An 18,782-nucleotide genomic window follows, 5' to 3' on the forward strand; every position below is an offset into this window, starting at 1 on the left:
ACTTTGTTTCCTTTTCTTCCCAACAGTTGGGGGGGTGAATCTAGTACCTTTGAAAGTAAAAATATAATAGGCCTTAACTTGTTGTTGAGCTTTAAGTCTTTCTTAGTTGTTTAAATAGTATTTCAGGAAGAGGAATTTGTAAGGTAGGAAGGGCCTATTGAGTATTTCAGCCAATAATTACTTGGTGGTATATTGTGGTAAAAGACAAGCATTGTTTTGTTTTTTTAACTCTGTGGTATTTGTTTAAAATGTTAATAAGTCAGGTCACCTGGGTGGCTCAGTCCTTTGAGCTTTGGCTCAGGTGATGATCTCTTGCCATTCATGAGTTCACATTGGGCTTGCTGCTGTCAGCCTACCAGTCAGTGCAGAGCCTACTCCAGATCCTCTGTCCCCCTCTCTCTGCCCCTCCCCCACTTGCACTCTCAAAAATAAACATTAAAAAATAAATAATTAAACTGTTAATATAGTCTCCCATTTCTGTTCTGCCAAGTATATGGTACATGATTTGTTTTCAAAAGCAGTATTTTCTTGGGGTGCCTGGGTGGCTCAGTTGGTTTCAGCTCAGGTCATGATCTCACACTTTATGGACTCAAGCCCTGCATTGGGCTTCTTGCTGACAGTGTGGAGCCTGCTTGCAATTCTCTCTCTTTCTGCCCCTCCCCTACCCATGCTCTCTCTTTTTCAAAATAAATAAATAAACTTTTTAAAAAATGGTATGTACTGAGAGTGATTTTTATTATCTCATAAACGTGTTTATTTGATTAATAAAGTAATACCTCCAAACCAAAAATGTGTGCTGTTCTTTATTTTACCTCAGTAATCTCTCTGCCAGTCATTCTGAGTAGGCATTTCCCTTCAGTCTCTGCCATGTTCTTGGTCCAGCAGGGTTTCTGATCCATTTTGATGAGACACAGGAATGGTGTGTGTGTCACAGTTGCAAAAGTACAATCTTTTTGTGGTTTTGTAAGGTCAGATTCCAAGAGTAGAAGAGTAGAGTCCAAAACCCCTGTGTATCATCTGGACTCCTACAAGCGGTCTTGCTTGTAAAGGATAGATCCTCAGAGAGTTAACAGTTTTTTTTCCATTTTATTCCATATGTATATTTTGCAAATTAAAGCACTTTATGTAGAACATATTGCTTTATGGTGAGACTATGAGACAAATAGACTACATTAATTAACCTTTTCTCATAAATCTGCATTTTTATGTGTTAGCATTACTTCACCTGAAATATGTGCTTCATCACTAATAGCCAGTAAGTGCTTTTTAAGACATGTGCTATAATGTCTAATGGGCTCTGAAATTATACTCTGAGTTATTACTGTATTTTCTAATAACTAGCTTTGTTATTACAAGGATTATTTTCTATATCTAACAGGTCAGTACATACTAAATTTAGAGTTGTATGATTTGACATCATTTGGCCAGTGTGGCATGTATACGGCAATGAAATTAATCAGATATTAGTACATATATCTTAAAGTTTTTTTAAATTATGTGCACCATATCAGTACATAATTTTGAGCATCCCATCTATGTGTGGAGTTTTTAAGTTAATAAACTATACATTTTTATATAATGACAAGCTAATAACTCCATAGTATACAATTATGAGGAAGTTCATATAGCCTCAGTAATTTCGTTTGTTTTTGAGAGAGAGGGTGCAAGCGGGGGAGGGGCAGAGAGAGAGAGAGAGAGAGAGAGAGAGAGAGAGATCCCAAGCAGGCTCTGCCCGCTGATAGCAGAGAGCCTGATGTGGTGCTCAAACTCATGAACCGTGAGATCATGACCTGAGCCAAAATCAGATGCTTAACCGATTGAGCACCCAGGCACCCCTAGCCTTAGTAATTTAAAAAATTTTGGAAAACTGGTCAGATTTAGTTATATTGTTACTGTTTTTACTTTGGAATGGAGAAAAACAATTAGCTCTGCCATTGTCATTGTTTATTTGTGTCTCCATCTTTGATACTAACATCAAAGTGTGATCCTTACAGAAATCTTTTTTTTTAAGATTTTTATTCTTATTTTTTTTAAGTTTATTTTTGAGAGAGACAGCACACGAGTGGGATAGGGGCAGAGAGCAAGTGAGAGAGTGAGTGTGAGAGAGAGAGAATCCCAGGCAGGCTCCTCACTGCCACTGCAGACCCCAGTGCAGGGCTTGAACCCACAAACCACGAGATCATGTCGTGAGCCAAAGTCAAATGCTTAACTGACTGAGCCACCCAGATGCCCCCTTACAGAAATCTGTTTAAGCAACATGTCTGTGAGAGACTCTTTAGTTAAAATCTGTAATATTTGTAAATTTACTGTATTGAACATAAACTCTGGTGTATTGAAAAGCAAATAAGAACTTCTTTCAGTATCAGTAGTGCCTACTCTTCCTCTAGAACCAGTGCATACCACTTCTAACACTTAACCATCCAACTTTTGAACTATAGAGTCTCAGAAAGAATTTGTACACATTTCTGTAAAGGGTATAAATTCGCGTGATGACATCAGATAATAGTAAGGCAACACCTGTAAAGTTGAAAGTGTGCATTCTTTAATCCAGCAGCTCCACTTCTCCGTGTCTATCCTAGAGAAAGTCTTATGTGTACATATGCGCATGTGCAAGGCTATTTGTTTTACCATCCTGATAGCAAAAAAGCTAAATCTCTTTCTCAGTAGGGGAATAGATTAACTGTGGTTATGTTTGCATAATAGGACATTTTATAGCAGTAAAAATGAATACACCAGGTGTCTATTTTCCGCATGTATCGTAAGAGCATACTGTTGCATGGAAATGCAGATTTCAAAAGGAATAGATACTATATAATCCCATCTTTAAATGTATTAAAGATACACACAAAATAAATGTTTTAAATATAGACAGTAACATATATTGTTTGAGTACATAAATATATGTTAACAGTTTCAAACTATGCAGGGGGGGTGGGGGATCATATACACTAACCTTTTGATGATGGTTACCTTGGGGTCTGAGTTAAGATTTGAACTGTGTCTACACTGTTTCAATTTCTGAGAAAGAGAGAAGAGGAGGAGAAATGTTCACTTTGAAGCAAATATGGGAAAACGTTATTCTCTCTACCAAGTACATGGATCATACTGTTGGCTATATAGATATCTATTCTTTTCCATTTTTTTGAATATTTTTTCAGTGTTTCACAGCAGAAAGTATTCAATAAAATACATGCTATTTTACAAAAATCAGAATTTTTTAAACTGGAATGATAGTAAGCTTTTTAAATTTTATTTATTGGATTTTGTCTTCTTCTTTCTGATTTGTCCTCTGTACTTCCAATCACAGTATAGTTACTATGAATGGTCTAGAAGTTGAATTGATTGTCAATAAGTGAGGATTTTTGTATACAGTTATATTTTTTGTTTTATAGGAAAAACGTCAGAGAGAGGCTCATTTTCCCTGTACAGCAGAGACACCGGATTACCAGGCTGTCAAGTAAGTTTAATAAATACAAAAGTGAGATCATTTTTAACACACAAATAAGAACTTTAATAGAGGAGGTAGAAATTTATCTGATTTATTTCACTATTATACCTTTAATTTGTGACTAAATGTGCTAAGATTTTAGTAACTAAACATATTTTCTTCTCCCTCCACTTAAAATGGTTTCTGTTCTCCAGTTCACTAGACTGTCTCTGTCATCAGAGATTTTCACACTCACCTCCATTTTAAGTGGAAGCAAAGCAAGTTATCCTCCTACCCTTTTACAAAATGCTTATCACTTCTGAAAATGAATTTGCATATTTCCTCATAAAAAGAACAGAGTTGCTGACATAATTATGTGAAGAACCTACGTTTGCTCTGTGTAGCTTTTCTATCCTGTAATGTTAAACTTATTGTTCTGAGTATTTTCATTTCAGTCCTATACTCTAACCAATTCTTTAAGCTTCCAAAAGTATCTTTGACTTGGAAATGTTGTTTCAACTCTTCACATTCCTTTAGCATATTGCATTTTTACTAATGGCCATCTTCTCTGCTTCCCTGCCCCCCCCCCCATCTTTAGAGAGAATCCTGAATACTTAATTCACCTGTAGATTACCATCAGGATCAAGCTAAAACAAAAGAAAGGAAAGGCAGAATGTAGGAAATTTGTTTTCTGCTGTTCACATGCCTTTCATGAGTTCCACCCTAATTTCAGACATGGGCATATGAGCCAGTTTTAACTCTCATTCTAACAATACTTTCCCATTTAATACATACTACATAATTGTGCCATTCAGATTCAGAAGACCTAGGTTGAAATCCCATCGTTAGAAGTTATTGACCTATAGTCCTAAGACAAGTCTTTTAACCTTAAATCCTATCTCTGTGTTGATTTCCTCACTTGAGAAACAGAATTAGCATTTTGCTTCCACCTACTTTGTAGGTCTCTGAAGGTTAAATTCCATGTACTTGTGAAAGCATTTAATAAAATAAATGCACATTTAACAATTTTTCTATTCATATAACCTATAAAACAAACCTATTTTGGTGGTTTTTTTTTTTAATTTTTGTATTATTTATTCAAGTCATTATATTCACTATCCCATCAGAAAAGATCATTATTGGGGCGCCTGGGTGGCTCAGTCTCTTGGGCGTCTGACTTTGGCTCAGGTCATGATCTCACAGTCCGTGAGTTTGAGCCCCGCATCGGGCTCTGTGCTGACAGCTCAGAGCCAGGACCCTGCTTCGGATTCTGTGTCTCCTCTCACCGTCCCTCCCCAACTTGTGCTCTGTCTCTCAAAAATAAATAAATGTAAAAAACAAAATTTTTTTAAGGAAAAGGTCATTATTGCTGTTCCTTGAAATGTGCCTTATTAAATCTCTTGGAGTTCTCACTTGGCTTTGGGAAGTGAGAGAAGATCCTTAGCACAACCCTATTGCAAGCTGGATAACTCATAACCCCAGTGATTCTTTCCTCCTTTATCCTCACTAATCTCTGTATATAGATTGGAAAGTGTATGTGTGAGGAGGGAGCATGCATGTAAGAGTGCACATGGATAAATGCTAGAGCACAGAATGAGTTGAAACAGTGCCCAGTAGTGGCTAAGCCAGCTAGAAGACTTTACTATACTATGGTGACTTGCATTGATTTTCTTTGGTATGTTAAATCATCCTTGCATTCCTGAGATAAACTTTACAAAAGCTATTTTGAATCCTTAATATTTTTAAGAGACCAAAAGGTTTGAGAGCCACGGGTCTAATGTTAGCACTATTGCTAAACCTAAGGTAAAAAAATGATTCTAAGCTCTTTGAAATTACAGCTGTATCTAATAAATCAGTTAATGCTTACACTAAATGAGTTTCCACTTACATTTTTTATACTCCCTTTGCAAAGGTAGTGGTATTTAGTTAGGGTTAGTGGTAAGCTCTATTTATATAATTCTCCAATTTTGCAAAGATGAATCTTAACAGTTTTTCCAAAGATGAATATGTTTATACCAGATTTAATTCCTTTTTTTCACAGTTTCTATTTTTATTTTAATTCCATTATAGTTAACATACAGTGTTATATTAGCTTCATGTATACAACACCAGATTTAATTCTCATATCAGAAAACATTTACTTTAAACCTGGATGCATAACACTGTAATAACAGTTGCTACCATTTACTGAGAACTAGCTGAGCCAGGAATTGAATTAAACATGATCATATTTGGGTCACCTGGGTGGCTCAGTCAGTTGAGCATCTGATTCTTGGTGTTGGCTCAGGTCATGATCCCAGGGTCATGAGATCAAGCCCCACGTTGGGCTCTGTGCTAAGCATGGAGCCTGCTTAGAATTCTCTCTCTCCCTCTGCCCCTCTACCCCGCTCTTCTAAACAAAATTAAAATGAAAAAAAAAAAAAAAACCTTTAAACATTATCATGTTTAATCCTTTTAACAACACCTGTTTTTCAGACTGAAAAATGGATGTTCTCCAGAGGTTTTAAGTAATTTGCTCAAAACTGTGCATCTAGCAAGTGGTAAACCTTCTAAACACATGGTTGATGCTGTTACAGTGTCAGATTCCTAGTCTGTGCCCTTACTACTCTTTCACTTAATTTGTTTGACCAAGGAGGGCTCTGGGAATTAATATTTTAAGCAAGTGCTAATTCACATGGACTGGGGATTATACTTTGAGAAACCCAGTTCTCTACATGCCAAATATAAACATATAGAGAGTATAAAAAAAGGAAGAAGCCATAAGATTACTGCTTAACAATTTTTTATAGCATTTTGGAGAGATCAGGCAGACCTATGGAAAAGAGAAACAAGTTTACTGGAATGTATGAAATGTAAAATAGCAATATTGCTATGTACAAGAAATTTAAAGGTATTCAAGTGAGGGAAAGATTTGTTGGTAAAGAATGCACAGAAGCAATGTATGAACCACAAAGAGGAAGCCCAAAATTCAGCAGAGAGGAGAGATTTTACTGCAGCAGAAACATCAGTGAAGACAGGAGGACTTTTAAAACAAGTGAAAGAATTCCTTTCTGTGAAAGGAAAAATACTTTGCTATTTATTACTGTTACTTAGCTCTGCCTATGTTGCAGTTGCTAGACAAAATTATAATGGATGGCACCAGCTGATCTGAGGCCTAAGTAGTAAACTTAGGATATTCAAGAGTTAAAAAATATCTGTCACTACTATTCAAAGAAAAAACCTATATCCCAAACAGTATTTGTTATCATGGGTCAAAGAAGACAAAAATACAGTAAAAAATTGGCTGTCATTTTGTCTTGCCTATTCACAAGTAACATAAAAATCTTAACCATGCAATGATAATAGAAGGAAATGTAAACAGTGACTGCAAAATTATATCCAAACACCACTTTGAAACCATTTTTCTTCAGCATATTCCCCAAGGAAACATTTAACTCTGCTATTAATGTACATAAAATGCTGCTGACATTCTGCAAAATTCAGTCTAATTTAATAACGCCTGATGGGCCTTGCTTCATGTTAAGATGATGTAATAATATGTTGCTAAATGAGTCTCCTCATATTACCTTCATGGCAGTCCCATAACGGATGAGCCATTAAAAAGAAACTGGTGTAGCCGTTTTACTGGAAACAATGATAGATCATTCTGCAATCGAATTTTTTTAATTGATTCAACACAGAACATAGAAGCCAACATCTTTTCTAACAATAAGGATAATTCTTCACCATGATATGAAAAATCCTTTTATCATCACAACAGTTTTTCACTAATGTGAACAAACATGTATCCAAGTAGTTTGTATAAGTTTTTCTTCAAATGTTCAAACCTAAAAGAGGCAGGGTCCTGGTTTTATCCAAGAAGATTTAAGTTTCATCAGTGTTCAGGTATCACATGCCTGAGAAAATGACAGCTTTAAAAACAGAGCATTTAGTTATTTGGAAATTTACCCTTACCATTTGCTTCTTAACCATCCTCTTTTTTCATTATCACCAGTGTCATTATATACAGCTATTTGATAATGATAAAATTATAAAAGTCAATGCATCAGGAAGATATAACAATGATAAAGGTATATACCTAATTACAGAGCTTTAAAATAAGTGAAACAAAATTTGATAGAATTAAAGAGAAATAAACAAATTCAAAATTAGAGTTAATGGTTTGAATACCTATATTTCTCAGTAACTGACAAAATACACAAAAACTTAGTTCACTTGGTGTCAACTACCTTGACCTCATTGATATTTATAAAACTCTGTTCCCAACAATTGAAGAATCTAAATGCCTTTCTAGGGTACATGTTATATTTAACAGGATTGAACCATGTGCTGATCTATAAAACTATAGATTGGAAATTTTTGAAAGTAATACAGTATATTATCTGACCAGAAGTAATTAAATTATGTTAGTAAGATACTTAGAGAAACATCAAATATTTTGAAATTAAACAACCTATGTCTAAATAATCTGTGGTTTGAAAAATCATAAGGGAATTTAGAAACTATTTCTAACTAATTATAATGAAATATGATATAACAAAATGTGTTGGTACAGCTAAAACTGCCTAGAAAAAAAAAAAAGTATAGCTTTAGATGCTTGTATTCAAAAAGATCTGTAGTGTACAACCTGAGTTTCTGCCCTAGGAAGCTAGAAAAACAAGCACAAAGTAAGTAGTAGGGGGAAATAATACTAAAAAGAGCAAAAATTGATGTAATATTACAAAAATAATAGAAAAAATAACAAAGCCAGAATTTGGTTATTTGAAAAGATCCATAAAATTAGTAACTCCTAGCTAAGCTGATTAAGATAAAATGGGAGAGGGAAGAAAGGGAAAGAACACAATTTACCAGTATTTGGAATGGAAGGGACATTATCATTGTAAACTATGTATACATGAAAAACATAATAAAGAAATATTGTGAATAACTCAGTTCAGTACATTTGACAACTTAGGTGAAATAAATTTGGAGAAATACTTACAAAAGGGACAAGATGAAACAAAGTCTGAATAACCCTGTATCTACTAATGAAAATAAGTTCATCTCAAAAACCCACAAAGAGTGATGAGCGCTGGGTGTCCTATGGAAGTGTTGAATCACTATATTGTATGCCAAAACTAACAAAACGCTATGTGTTAACTATACTGGAATTAAAGTAAAATAAAATATAAAAAAAGAGGGGGATGTAAAAGTTGTTTGTAAGAGAGAAAAAAAAAAAAAACCCACAAAGAAAGCTTGAAGGTCATGGTTTCATTGGTGAATTCTTTCAAATGCACAGGGAAAAATACAATACTAACCTTATACAAACTGTTTTAGGAAACAGAAGGAGGGAACACTTTACAGCTCATTTTATGAAGTGAATGATAAAACCGCACATGTAATGTTTGGCTTAACATTTGAAAATTAGTTTCGTTTGACACATTAACAGAATGAAGGAGAAAAACAATGTGATTGTTTCCATAGATGTAGAATAGTTATTCAGCAAAAATGAAATGTTCATGATAAAACCTCACAACAAACTAAGCATAGAAAGCAGCTTCCTCACTTTGATAAAAGGTATACATGAATGATTTATATCTAACAGCATACTGAATAGTGAAAGACTATATATCCCTCTACCTCCCACTCCCCTTCCCCTCAAGTTAGGAAGAAGGTAAGAATTTCCATTTTCCTGACCTAAATTTTATGTCCTGGCCAGTGTAATAAGGTAATTAAAAACAACAACAACAAAAAAGACAATTTGAAAGAATAAGCTGAATTTGCAGATGACATGTTTGTGTACATGAGAAGTCCAGTGGAATCCTCAAGGAAACTTGTAGAACTAATAATCCTTTAGCTTTGTCACAGGATACAAAGTCAATCTAAAAACATAATTATATTTCTACATACTACCAATGAACAGTTAGAAAATGAAACTAACCAAAAAGTACTATCTATATCAAAAAAACATAAAATACTGAGAGATATACTTAAGAGATTATAAGACTTCAACAATGAAAACTGTAAAATATTGCTGGGAGAAATCAAAGAGGATCTAAATAAATAGAGAGATATGCCATGTTCATGAATTGGAAGACTCATTATCATTTAGATGTCAGTCCCAGGCTTTTTTTTTTAGACATTGACAAAATCATTTAAAAGTTCATTTGGAAAGTCTTAGGATTCAAAGAAACAAAAAAATCTTGAAAAAGAAAAGAAGAGGGTCTTGGTACCTGACTTCAAGACTTACTATTTTAAGCAACACTAATCAAGGCAGTGTAGTATTCATATAAAGATTGACAGATCATGAACAGAATAAAGTCCAGAAAGCGACCCATACCTTCTATGGCAGATGATGTTTGATACGAGCACCCAGCAACTTAAAAAAAAAAAAAAAAAAAAAAAAAAAAAAAAACTCTTTAACATATGGGTGCTGGAACAACTGAATTACCAGTATGAGAAGGGAAAAAAAAAACTTCAATCCTTATCTTACACCATATACAGACAAATTTGAGATAGATCATGAACTTAAATATGAAAGCTAAAATAATAAAGCTGCTAGGGAAAAAAAATAGATGAATATCTTTGCTGCTTACAAAACAAATTTCATAGGGAACACATAAGCATAAAACATGAAAGAAAAACTGATGAATTGAACTTACTCAAAATTAAAAACTTACGCTTATCTGATACTCTATATGGAAAACCCAAAAGATTCCACCAAAAAACTGCTAGAAATGATCCATGAATTCAGCAAAGTCGCAGGATATAAAATCAAAGCACAGAAATCGGTTACATTCCTACACACCAATAACAAAACAACAGAAAGAGAAATCAAGGAATCAACCCCATTTACAATTGCACCAAACCATAAAATACCTAGGAATAAATCTAACCAAAGAGGTGAAAAATCTATACATTGAAAACTATAGAAAGCTTATGAAAGAAATTGAAGAAGACACAAAAAAAAAGGAAAAAGATTCCATGCTCCTAGATAGGAAGAACAAATACTGTTAAAATGTCAATACTAACCAAAGGAATCTACATATTCAGTGCAATCCCTGTCAAAATAACACCAGCATTCTTCACAGAGCTAGAAAAAACAAACCTAAAATTTGTATGGAACCAGAAAAGACCCCAAATAGCCAAGGCAATCTTGAAAAAGAAAACCAAAGTTGGAGGCATCACAATCCCAGACTTTAAGCTATATTACAAAGCTTTAATCATCAAGAGAGTATGGTACTGGCACAAAAACAGACATTCTGATCAATGGAACAGAATAGAGAACCCAGAAATGGACCCACAAACATATGGCCAACTAATCGTTGACAAAGCAGATAAGAATATCCAATGGAATAAGGACAGTCTCTTCAGCAAGTGGTGCTGGGAAAACTGGACAGCAACATGCAGAAAAATGAACCTGGACCACTTTCTTACACCATACACAAAAATAAACTCAAAATGGATGAAAGTCCTAAATGTAAGACAGGAAGCCATCAAAAACCTCTTTGACCTTGGCCGCAGCAACTTCTAACTCAGCAGGTCTTTGGAGGCAAGGGAAACAAAAGCAAAAATGAACTATTGGGGCCTCATCAAAAGAGCTTCTGCACAGCGAAGGAAACAATCAGCAAAACTAAAAGGCAACCAGCATAATGGGAGAAGATATTTGCAAATGACATATCAGATAAAGGATTAGTATCCAAAATCTGTAAACAATTTATCAAACTCAACATGCAAAAAACGAATAATCCAGTGAAGAAATGGGCAAAAGACATAAATAGACACTTCTCCAAAGAAGATATCCATGTGGCCAACCAGCACATGAAAAAATGCTCCACATCACTCATCATCAGGGAAATACAAATCAAAACCACAATGAGATACCACCTCACACCTGTCAGAATCGCTAACATTAACAACTCAGGCAACTACAGATGCTGGCGAGGATGTGGAGAAAGAGGATCTGTTTTGCACTGCTGGTGGGAATGCAAACTGGTGCAACCACTCTGGAAAACAGTATGAGGGTTCCTCAAAAAATTAAAAATTGAACTACCCTATGACCCAGCAATTGCATTTCTAGGGTTTATCCAAGGGATACAGGTATGCTGTTTTGAAGGGGTACATGCACCCCAATGTTTATAGCAGTGCTATCAACAACCGCCAAAGTATGGAAAGAGCCCAAATGTCCATCGATGGATGAATGGATAAAGAAGATGTGGTAAATATACACAATGGAGTATTACTAGGCAATTAAAAAGAATGAAATCTTGCCATTTGCAACTATGTGGATGGAACTAGAGGGTATTATGCTAAGCAAAATTAGTCCGAGAAAGACAAATATCATATGACTTCACTCATATGAGGACTTTAAGACAGAAAACAGATGAACATAAGGGAAGAGAAGAAAAAAATAATATAAAAACAGGGAGGGGGACGAAACATAAGAGATTCTTAAATATGGAGAATAGAGGGTTGCTGGAGGGGTTTTGGTAGAGGGGATGGGCTAAATGGGTTAGGGGCATTAAGGAATCTACTCCTGAAATCATTGTTACATTATATGCTAACTAACTTGGATGTAAATTAAAAAACAACAGTAGCAACAACAAAAACAGCAGCATCTTAAACTCACCAAGTTATGCACATTAAATATGTATAGACTTTTGTATGTCAATCATTCGTCAATAAAGTGGTTTAAAAAAAAAACTTACACTCATCAAGAAAATGAAAAGAGGAGCCACAGATGGGGAGAAGGTATTTGCAACACCTGTCTGACAAATACAATGATCTCTGACAACTCAATAATAAAAAGCAACCCATTTTTTTTAAAATAAGCAAAACACTTGAACAGACACTTCACATAAGAAGATATACAAATGGGTAATCAATACATTAAAAAAGTTTCACATTATGAGCTATTAGGCCCATGAAAATTAAAACCAGAGTTACATATTAGTACAGGGCTAACCAGAATACCTAAATTAGAAAGATGATACATTGCTAGTGGGATTGTAAAATGGTTACAATGACTTTAAAAAACTGGCAGTTAAGAAAGTTAAATATGTATCTGCCCCATGACTCAGCTGTTTTACTCTGAGGTATTTATCCAAGATAAGTGAAAACATTGTTCACAAAAAGCTTTCTTCTCAAAAATGTTCCTGACACTTTCATTCATTATAGCCTAAAACTGGAAACTCAGATATTCGTCAGCGGGAGAATGGACAAATGACCTATATTATGTTCATACACTGAATGTCATTCAGCAGTAAAATGGAATGATCTAATGATGCCACTAATGTCATACTGAGTGAAACAGGCCAAAATCTCAAAAATACTGTATGGCTCCATTTATATGAATTAATAGGCAAAACTATCCTGTATTGATAGAAGTGAAATCAGTGGTTGCCAATAGGAGGAGGGTTCTTCTGTAAAGGGACCCTATCTCTAAGGTGATAAAAATGTTTTATTATGCATTCATCAAAACTGATGGAGTAGTTCACTTAAGATCTGAACATTTTATTATATGTATGTAACAGCTTAGTTTTTAAAAGATAAAATGAAAAGAAATGCCATTTACAGTAGCATTCAAGAAATGGATAGGAATTCTGAGGAATAAATTTTAACAAAAGACCTGTAAAAACCTCAACACTGGTAAAAATTATACTACTAACCATTGCTTAAAGAAATTTAAAGAGACCCCAGAAAATCAAGAGATGTACTATGTTTATGAATAGGAAGACGATATTTTGAAAATGTCATTTCTGGAGCCTGGGTGGCTCAGTCAGTTAAGCATCTGACTCTTGGTTTCGGCTCAGGTCATGGTTTCACGATTTCTGAGTTCGAGCCCCACATCAGGCTCTGCACTGACAGCAGAGAGCCTGCCTGAGATTTTCTCTGCCCCTCCTCTGCTCTCTGTCTCTGAAAATAAATTTAAAAACTTAAAAAAAATTTTTTTTCTTAATTTAAAAAAGAAAAAGGAAAATGTCATTTTTTCCCAACTTGATCTATAGATTAAATATAATCCTAGTCATAACCTCACTAGGATTTTTGGGGGGGAATGGGGGGCTGCTGAATTTACCAGCTGATTTTAAAAATCTTTGGAAGACGAGGGTGGTGGTGCCTGGGTGGCTTCATCGGTTAAAGCCTCTGACTCTTGATTTCAGCCCAGGTCATGATCTCATAGTATGTGAAATCAGGCTTTGTGCCAACAGCCCAGAGCCTGCTTTGGATTCTCTCTCTCCCTCTTTCTCCGACTGTCCCCTGCTTGTACTTGCATGTACTCTCTCCCTCTTTTTCTCTCTCAAAAATAATTAAAAATTATTTAAAAACCCTCTTAGGCGTAACTGGGTGGCTCAGTCATTTAAGGTCCAACTTTGGCCCAGGTCATGATAACACAGTCCTTGAGTTCAAGCCCCACATCAGTCTCTGTGCTGACAGCTCTGAGCCTGGAGCCTGCTTCAGATTCTGTGTTTCCCCCTCTCTCTGCCCCTCCCCGACTCATGTGCACACGTGTGTTCTCTCTCTCTCTCTCTCAAAAAAAGAAAAAAAAATTTAAAAACCCTGTTAAAATAAATAAGTAAAAGTAAAATTTTCTTAGGAAATACAAAGAACCTAGGAATACCCAATGCAGTCTTAAAAAGTGAAGAGCAGTGGTAGAGAATTTATGCTACCTGACTCTAAGACTTGGTGTACAGCTATATGTAATTAAGCAGCACAAACTGGCCTGATTGAGAAATATGACACTAGAACAGAATATAGCCCAGAAGTACACCCACGCTTTATGTAGTTCATTTGATTTTCAGCATTTTGCCAAAATAGTCCAATGAAGAAAGGACAGTTTTTTTTTCCATAAAAGATGCAATAATAAATGGATATTCATATAGACAAATATGAATGTCAGTCCTCTCACACTAAACACAAAAGTTATTCAGGATGGATCCTAGACCTAAATGTAAAAGCTACAACTATAAAGCTATAAAAAGAAAACAGGAGAATATCCCCTCAATTTGGGGGTAAGCAAATCTTTCTTATACGGAATACAAAAATTTAAAAACCACAAAAGAAAAAATGATAAATTAGAATTAATCAAAAGTAAAGACTTCTGCTGAGGGGTGCCTGGGTGGCTCAGTTGGTTAAGTGTTCACTTCCTGATTTTGGCCCAGATCATGATCTCACAGTTCCTGGGATTGAGCCCCACATGCTTGGGATTCTGTCTCCCTCTCTCCCAACCTCTCCTCCCCTGTCTCTCTCTCAAAATAAATAAACTTAAAAAAAAAACAAAACAAAAACTTTAAAAACTTCTACTTATAAAAAAGCATAGGTTAAAAAAATGAATAGGGGCACCAGGGTGGCTCAGTCTATTAAGTGTCCAACTCTTGATTTCATCTTAGGTCATGATCTTCAGGGTTGTGGGTTCAAGCCCCAGGTTAGGCTCTATGCCTACTTAAAAAAAAAAAAAAAAAAAAGGAAAGGAAAGAAAAATATCAAGGAAACATCTTCACACATTATAGGACTTGATTAAAAGATAAAGAATCAACAAGAATTTGTTTGTTTTACCATGTATAAAGAACTGTACCAGGCAACAGAGTAAAAGATTTAGCATCAGGCCTCAAGAAGCTTGCATTCTAGTTGGGGAAGACCAGCTCTGTACAAAGAGAAAATTAATTAAAATGATAAGATAACCTGTAGTAAATCTCAAGGAAGTGGCACAGGTATGAGAACACAGAAGAGAGAGAAATTAACATGATTTTGATACAGGGAAGATTTTGCAAAGGAAGTATACAACTCTAAAGTCTTGGAGGGGCACCTGGGTGTCTCAGTCCGTTAAAGTATCCAGCTCTTGATTTCAGCTCAAGTCATGATCTCACAGTTCATGGGATTGAGCCCTGGATCAGGCTCTGCACTGATGGTGCACAGCCTGCTTGGGATTCTGTCTCCCTCTCTCTTTGTATCTCTCTCTCTGTCCCTCCCCTATGTGTGCGAACGTGTTCTCTCTCTCAAAAGAAATGAATAAACTTAATAAAACAAAATCTTGGAGAATGGGTAAAATTTGACCAAGTTGAGAGGAGGACATCTTGGGGAAAGAGAACATATGGCTAATGTAAATACAGGTAATAATATTCAACACATTTTGTAGGTGCTTCCTTAATTTTCTCCCACCAAAACTGTAAGCTTGTAAGGACAGGGTCAGTGGCTGCTTGTTGTATTTTCAGCACCTACTCTGTGCCTGATCAATAGAAGGTATCAGTGAATACTTTTTGAATGAATATATTTTGAATGAAACAAATAAGTAAATGTGGATTCTGGGAATAGTAGCATTTTAGTTTGGTTTGAATTAAATATTTGTTTTGGGGAACAGTATGAGGTGTTTGAATTATAAGGATGTTGCTTGAATGCCTAACCAGTTTGTATCTTGTAAGGGTTTGGGATCGGACATGTGTGGCATGATGAAAAATACAAGTGTTTCTTAGAAAAGTTAAATCCAGGTTCAGGATATGCAAGAGAATTTATGAATTGGAGACTAGGCAACTATTTGAGATGGTCTAGCTCTAGGCCATACATGAACCATGGAATAGGAGGTAGTTTAGACAGATCTTAGTTTTCCTATAACAACAGCACATTGCAGGTGTTAAAAGATAAATTTTTAAAAATCTGTAGTCATGACTGTCCTACCGATAAAAAGTGACTATGTATAGGGGCACTTGGGTGACCCAGCCGATTAAGCATCTGACTTCGGCTCAGGTCATGATCTCGCTATTCGTGGGTTCGAGCCTCACATTGGGCTTGGTGCTGACAGCTCAGAGCCTGAAGCCTGCTTCAGATTCTGGGTCTCCCTCTCTCTCTGTCCCTCCCCCACCCGTGCTCTGTCTTTCTCAAAAATAAATAAAAATTAGAAACAATTTTTAAGTGACTATGTATATAGATTTTATCTCATCAGTGAAGAAATCTGTAAGGTGTCAGAACCAGTTCAAAGGAGAATCCAAAAACAGACAGCCATAGATGAAAATTATGGAAATAACTAAAAAAGAAACAACAACAACAACAAAAAACCAGAAGACTCATAAATACAGAGAACAATACTGGTGGTTGCCAGAGGTGAGGGGTGAGTGAAGTAGATAAAGGAAATTAAGATGTGCAAACTTCCAGTTATAAAATAAGTCATGGAGGTGAAAAGTACAGTATAGTAAATACAGTCAGTAATATAGTAATGTTAAATGGCAACAAATGAAAACTATACTTATGATGGTGAGCATTGAGTAATATATAGAACTGTCAAATCAGTATGTTGTATACCTGAAACTAATATGACATGTTAACTATATTTTAGTAACAAACATTTAAAAATAAATTTTAAAGATTACAGAAAATAATGTTCAAATGTAGACAAAACATTTTCCCCCTTTGGAGCAGGATGCTAGAAGTGTTGAGAGTGGAGGAGAGTTGTTTATCCCTTTACTGGAAAGAATGTTTTTGCAGACAGTAGATAAGAATTATTTTGCATTGCTCTCAGTTATCTACAATTTATAGAGTTGTAAAATAGCTCCTATAGAATGAGAATCAGATAACCTAGAATGTTGGGCTCTGGAGTGAGAATCAGGGAACTATGACTATCAGCCAAATATTCTCACCATCACCCCCCCTTTTTTTTTTTATAAATGGTTTTATTACAACATAGCCATTCCCATTCATTTACATATTGGCTATAGCTTCTTTCTTGGTACAAAGATGGAACTGAATAGTTAAAACAGACAATATGATGCACTAAACTTGAATGCTTTCTGTCTGGCCTTTATAGAACTGACCCTATTCCAGATAATGCATAATTTCCATCAAAAACACATTTTTTTCCTACACAGGTATGTGTTTCTGACAACTAGGAGAATCAGGAGCTTTCATATGTAGCAAATCCTATATTGACCTATTATTTCCCCAAGAGGTTTAATTAAACTAGTTGTTTTAAAGAACAGTTTGGATATTTCTTCCTAACAGCAAGCCTAATAATAAGGAACTTAGTTGGACCTTAGTCTTAGGCTGAATTATTAGAAACATATTATTTAGAATAAGGAAGTTCATATTGTATACCTTTCTGAGCATATGCATTTCAAAACAGGCAGAAGTAAACTAAAAATCACTTAGAGAATCTTGCAAATAAAATAATTTGCAACTCTAGCATATGGAAAGTGATTGAAGGACTGAGGACTGTTTAGTTTTAAAAAGACTTTCATGAGGTGTTTTTTTTTCCTTTTTAAGTATTTGTTTATTTTTGAGAGAGGGAGAGAGAGAGGGGGGCAGGGGCAGAGAGAATCCCAAGCAGGCTCCACACTGCAAGGAGCCCAAGACGGGGCTCAGACCCACAAACTGTGAGATCATGACCTGAGCTGAAACCAAGAGTCAGCTGCTTAACCAACTCAGCCACCCAGGCACCCTGATCCTGATTTTAACGTAATGTAAGAAGGAATGTTGTCATGGTATAGAGGATAGAATAGTCAACCTAGGTAGATAGTGACTTTATTGTCACTGGATGTTTTCAAGCACAGGCTAGACCTTCCCTTTACTAAAATTTTTATAATAGAGGGATTAGAGCATATGTTGTTTGATTGAAATAAAATACCTGAAAATGTTCTTTCAATTCTATGAGCTCTCTAGTGAAAAAGGTATGGATGATTCAGCTCAGATTAGAGACCAGAAATAACTATTATCCTATATAGTTTTATATGTTTTTAAATTTTTTTTAATGTTTATTTCTGAAGGAGAGAGAGCATTAGCGGGGGAGGGGCAGAGAGAGAGGGACACACAGGTTTCGAAGCAGGCTCCAGGCTCTGAGCTGTCAGCACAGAGCCCGATGTCAGGCTCAAACTCACGAGCTGTGAAATCATGACCTGAGCCGAAGTCGGAGGCTTAACAACAGACTGAGCCACCCAGACGCTCCAATGTGTTTTTAATTTTTATTCCAGTAGTACTCAGCAGACTAAATGTACAAGCAGACAACAAATGTTTGACTGGATAGATTACTGATAATAGTGATAATACATGTATACCTCAGAGGTTCTGCAGGTTCAGTTCCAGATCACTGCAATGAAGTGAGTCAGGTGAATTTTTTGCTTTCCCAGGGCATATAAAGTTATGTTTACATTATACTGTAGTCTGTTAAGTATGCAGTAGCATTATGCCTAAAAGAACAATGTACATACCTTAATTTCATCCATGAGGTTGGAATCAGCTTCTTCCAAACTCCCCTCCTGTTCATGTTGATAATTTGACCTCTTCCTGTGAATCATGAATGTTCTCAACAACATGTAGGATGGTCATTCCCTTCCAGAAGATTTTCATTTGACTTTGCACAGATCTTTCAGAGAGGAATTACAATCTATGGCAACCC

General features: G+C 35.6%; 1 protein-coding gene across 3 annotated transcripts in view; it reads left to right on the forward strand.

The window, feature by feature from the left end:
- The window catches only part of TCF12 (transcription factor 12), a 374,877-nt gene that overhangs the window by 256,884 nt on the left and 99,211 nt on the right, over positions 1–18,782 (forward strand). For all 3 annotated transcript variants that reach the window (XM_049613680.1, XM_049613681.1, XM_049613682.1), the window contains one exon: positions 3,393–3,457. In XM_049613680.1, coding sequence (XP_049469637.1) covers positions 3,393–3,457 — 65 coding nt within the window. The remainder of the gene's footprint in view (positions 1–3,392; positions 3,458–18,782) is intronic.

The sequence above is a fragment of the Panthera uncia genome, assembly GCF_023721935.1.
Source record: "Panthera uncia isolate 11264 chromosome B3 unlocalized genomic scaffold, Puncia_PCG_1.0 HiC_scaffold_1, whole genome shotgun sequence".
Classification (NCBI taxonomy): domain Eukaryota; kingdom Metazoa; phylum Chordata; class Mammalia; order Carnivora; family Felidae; genus Panthera; species Panthera uncia.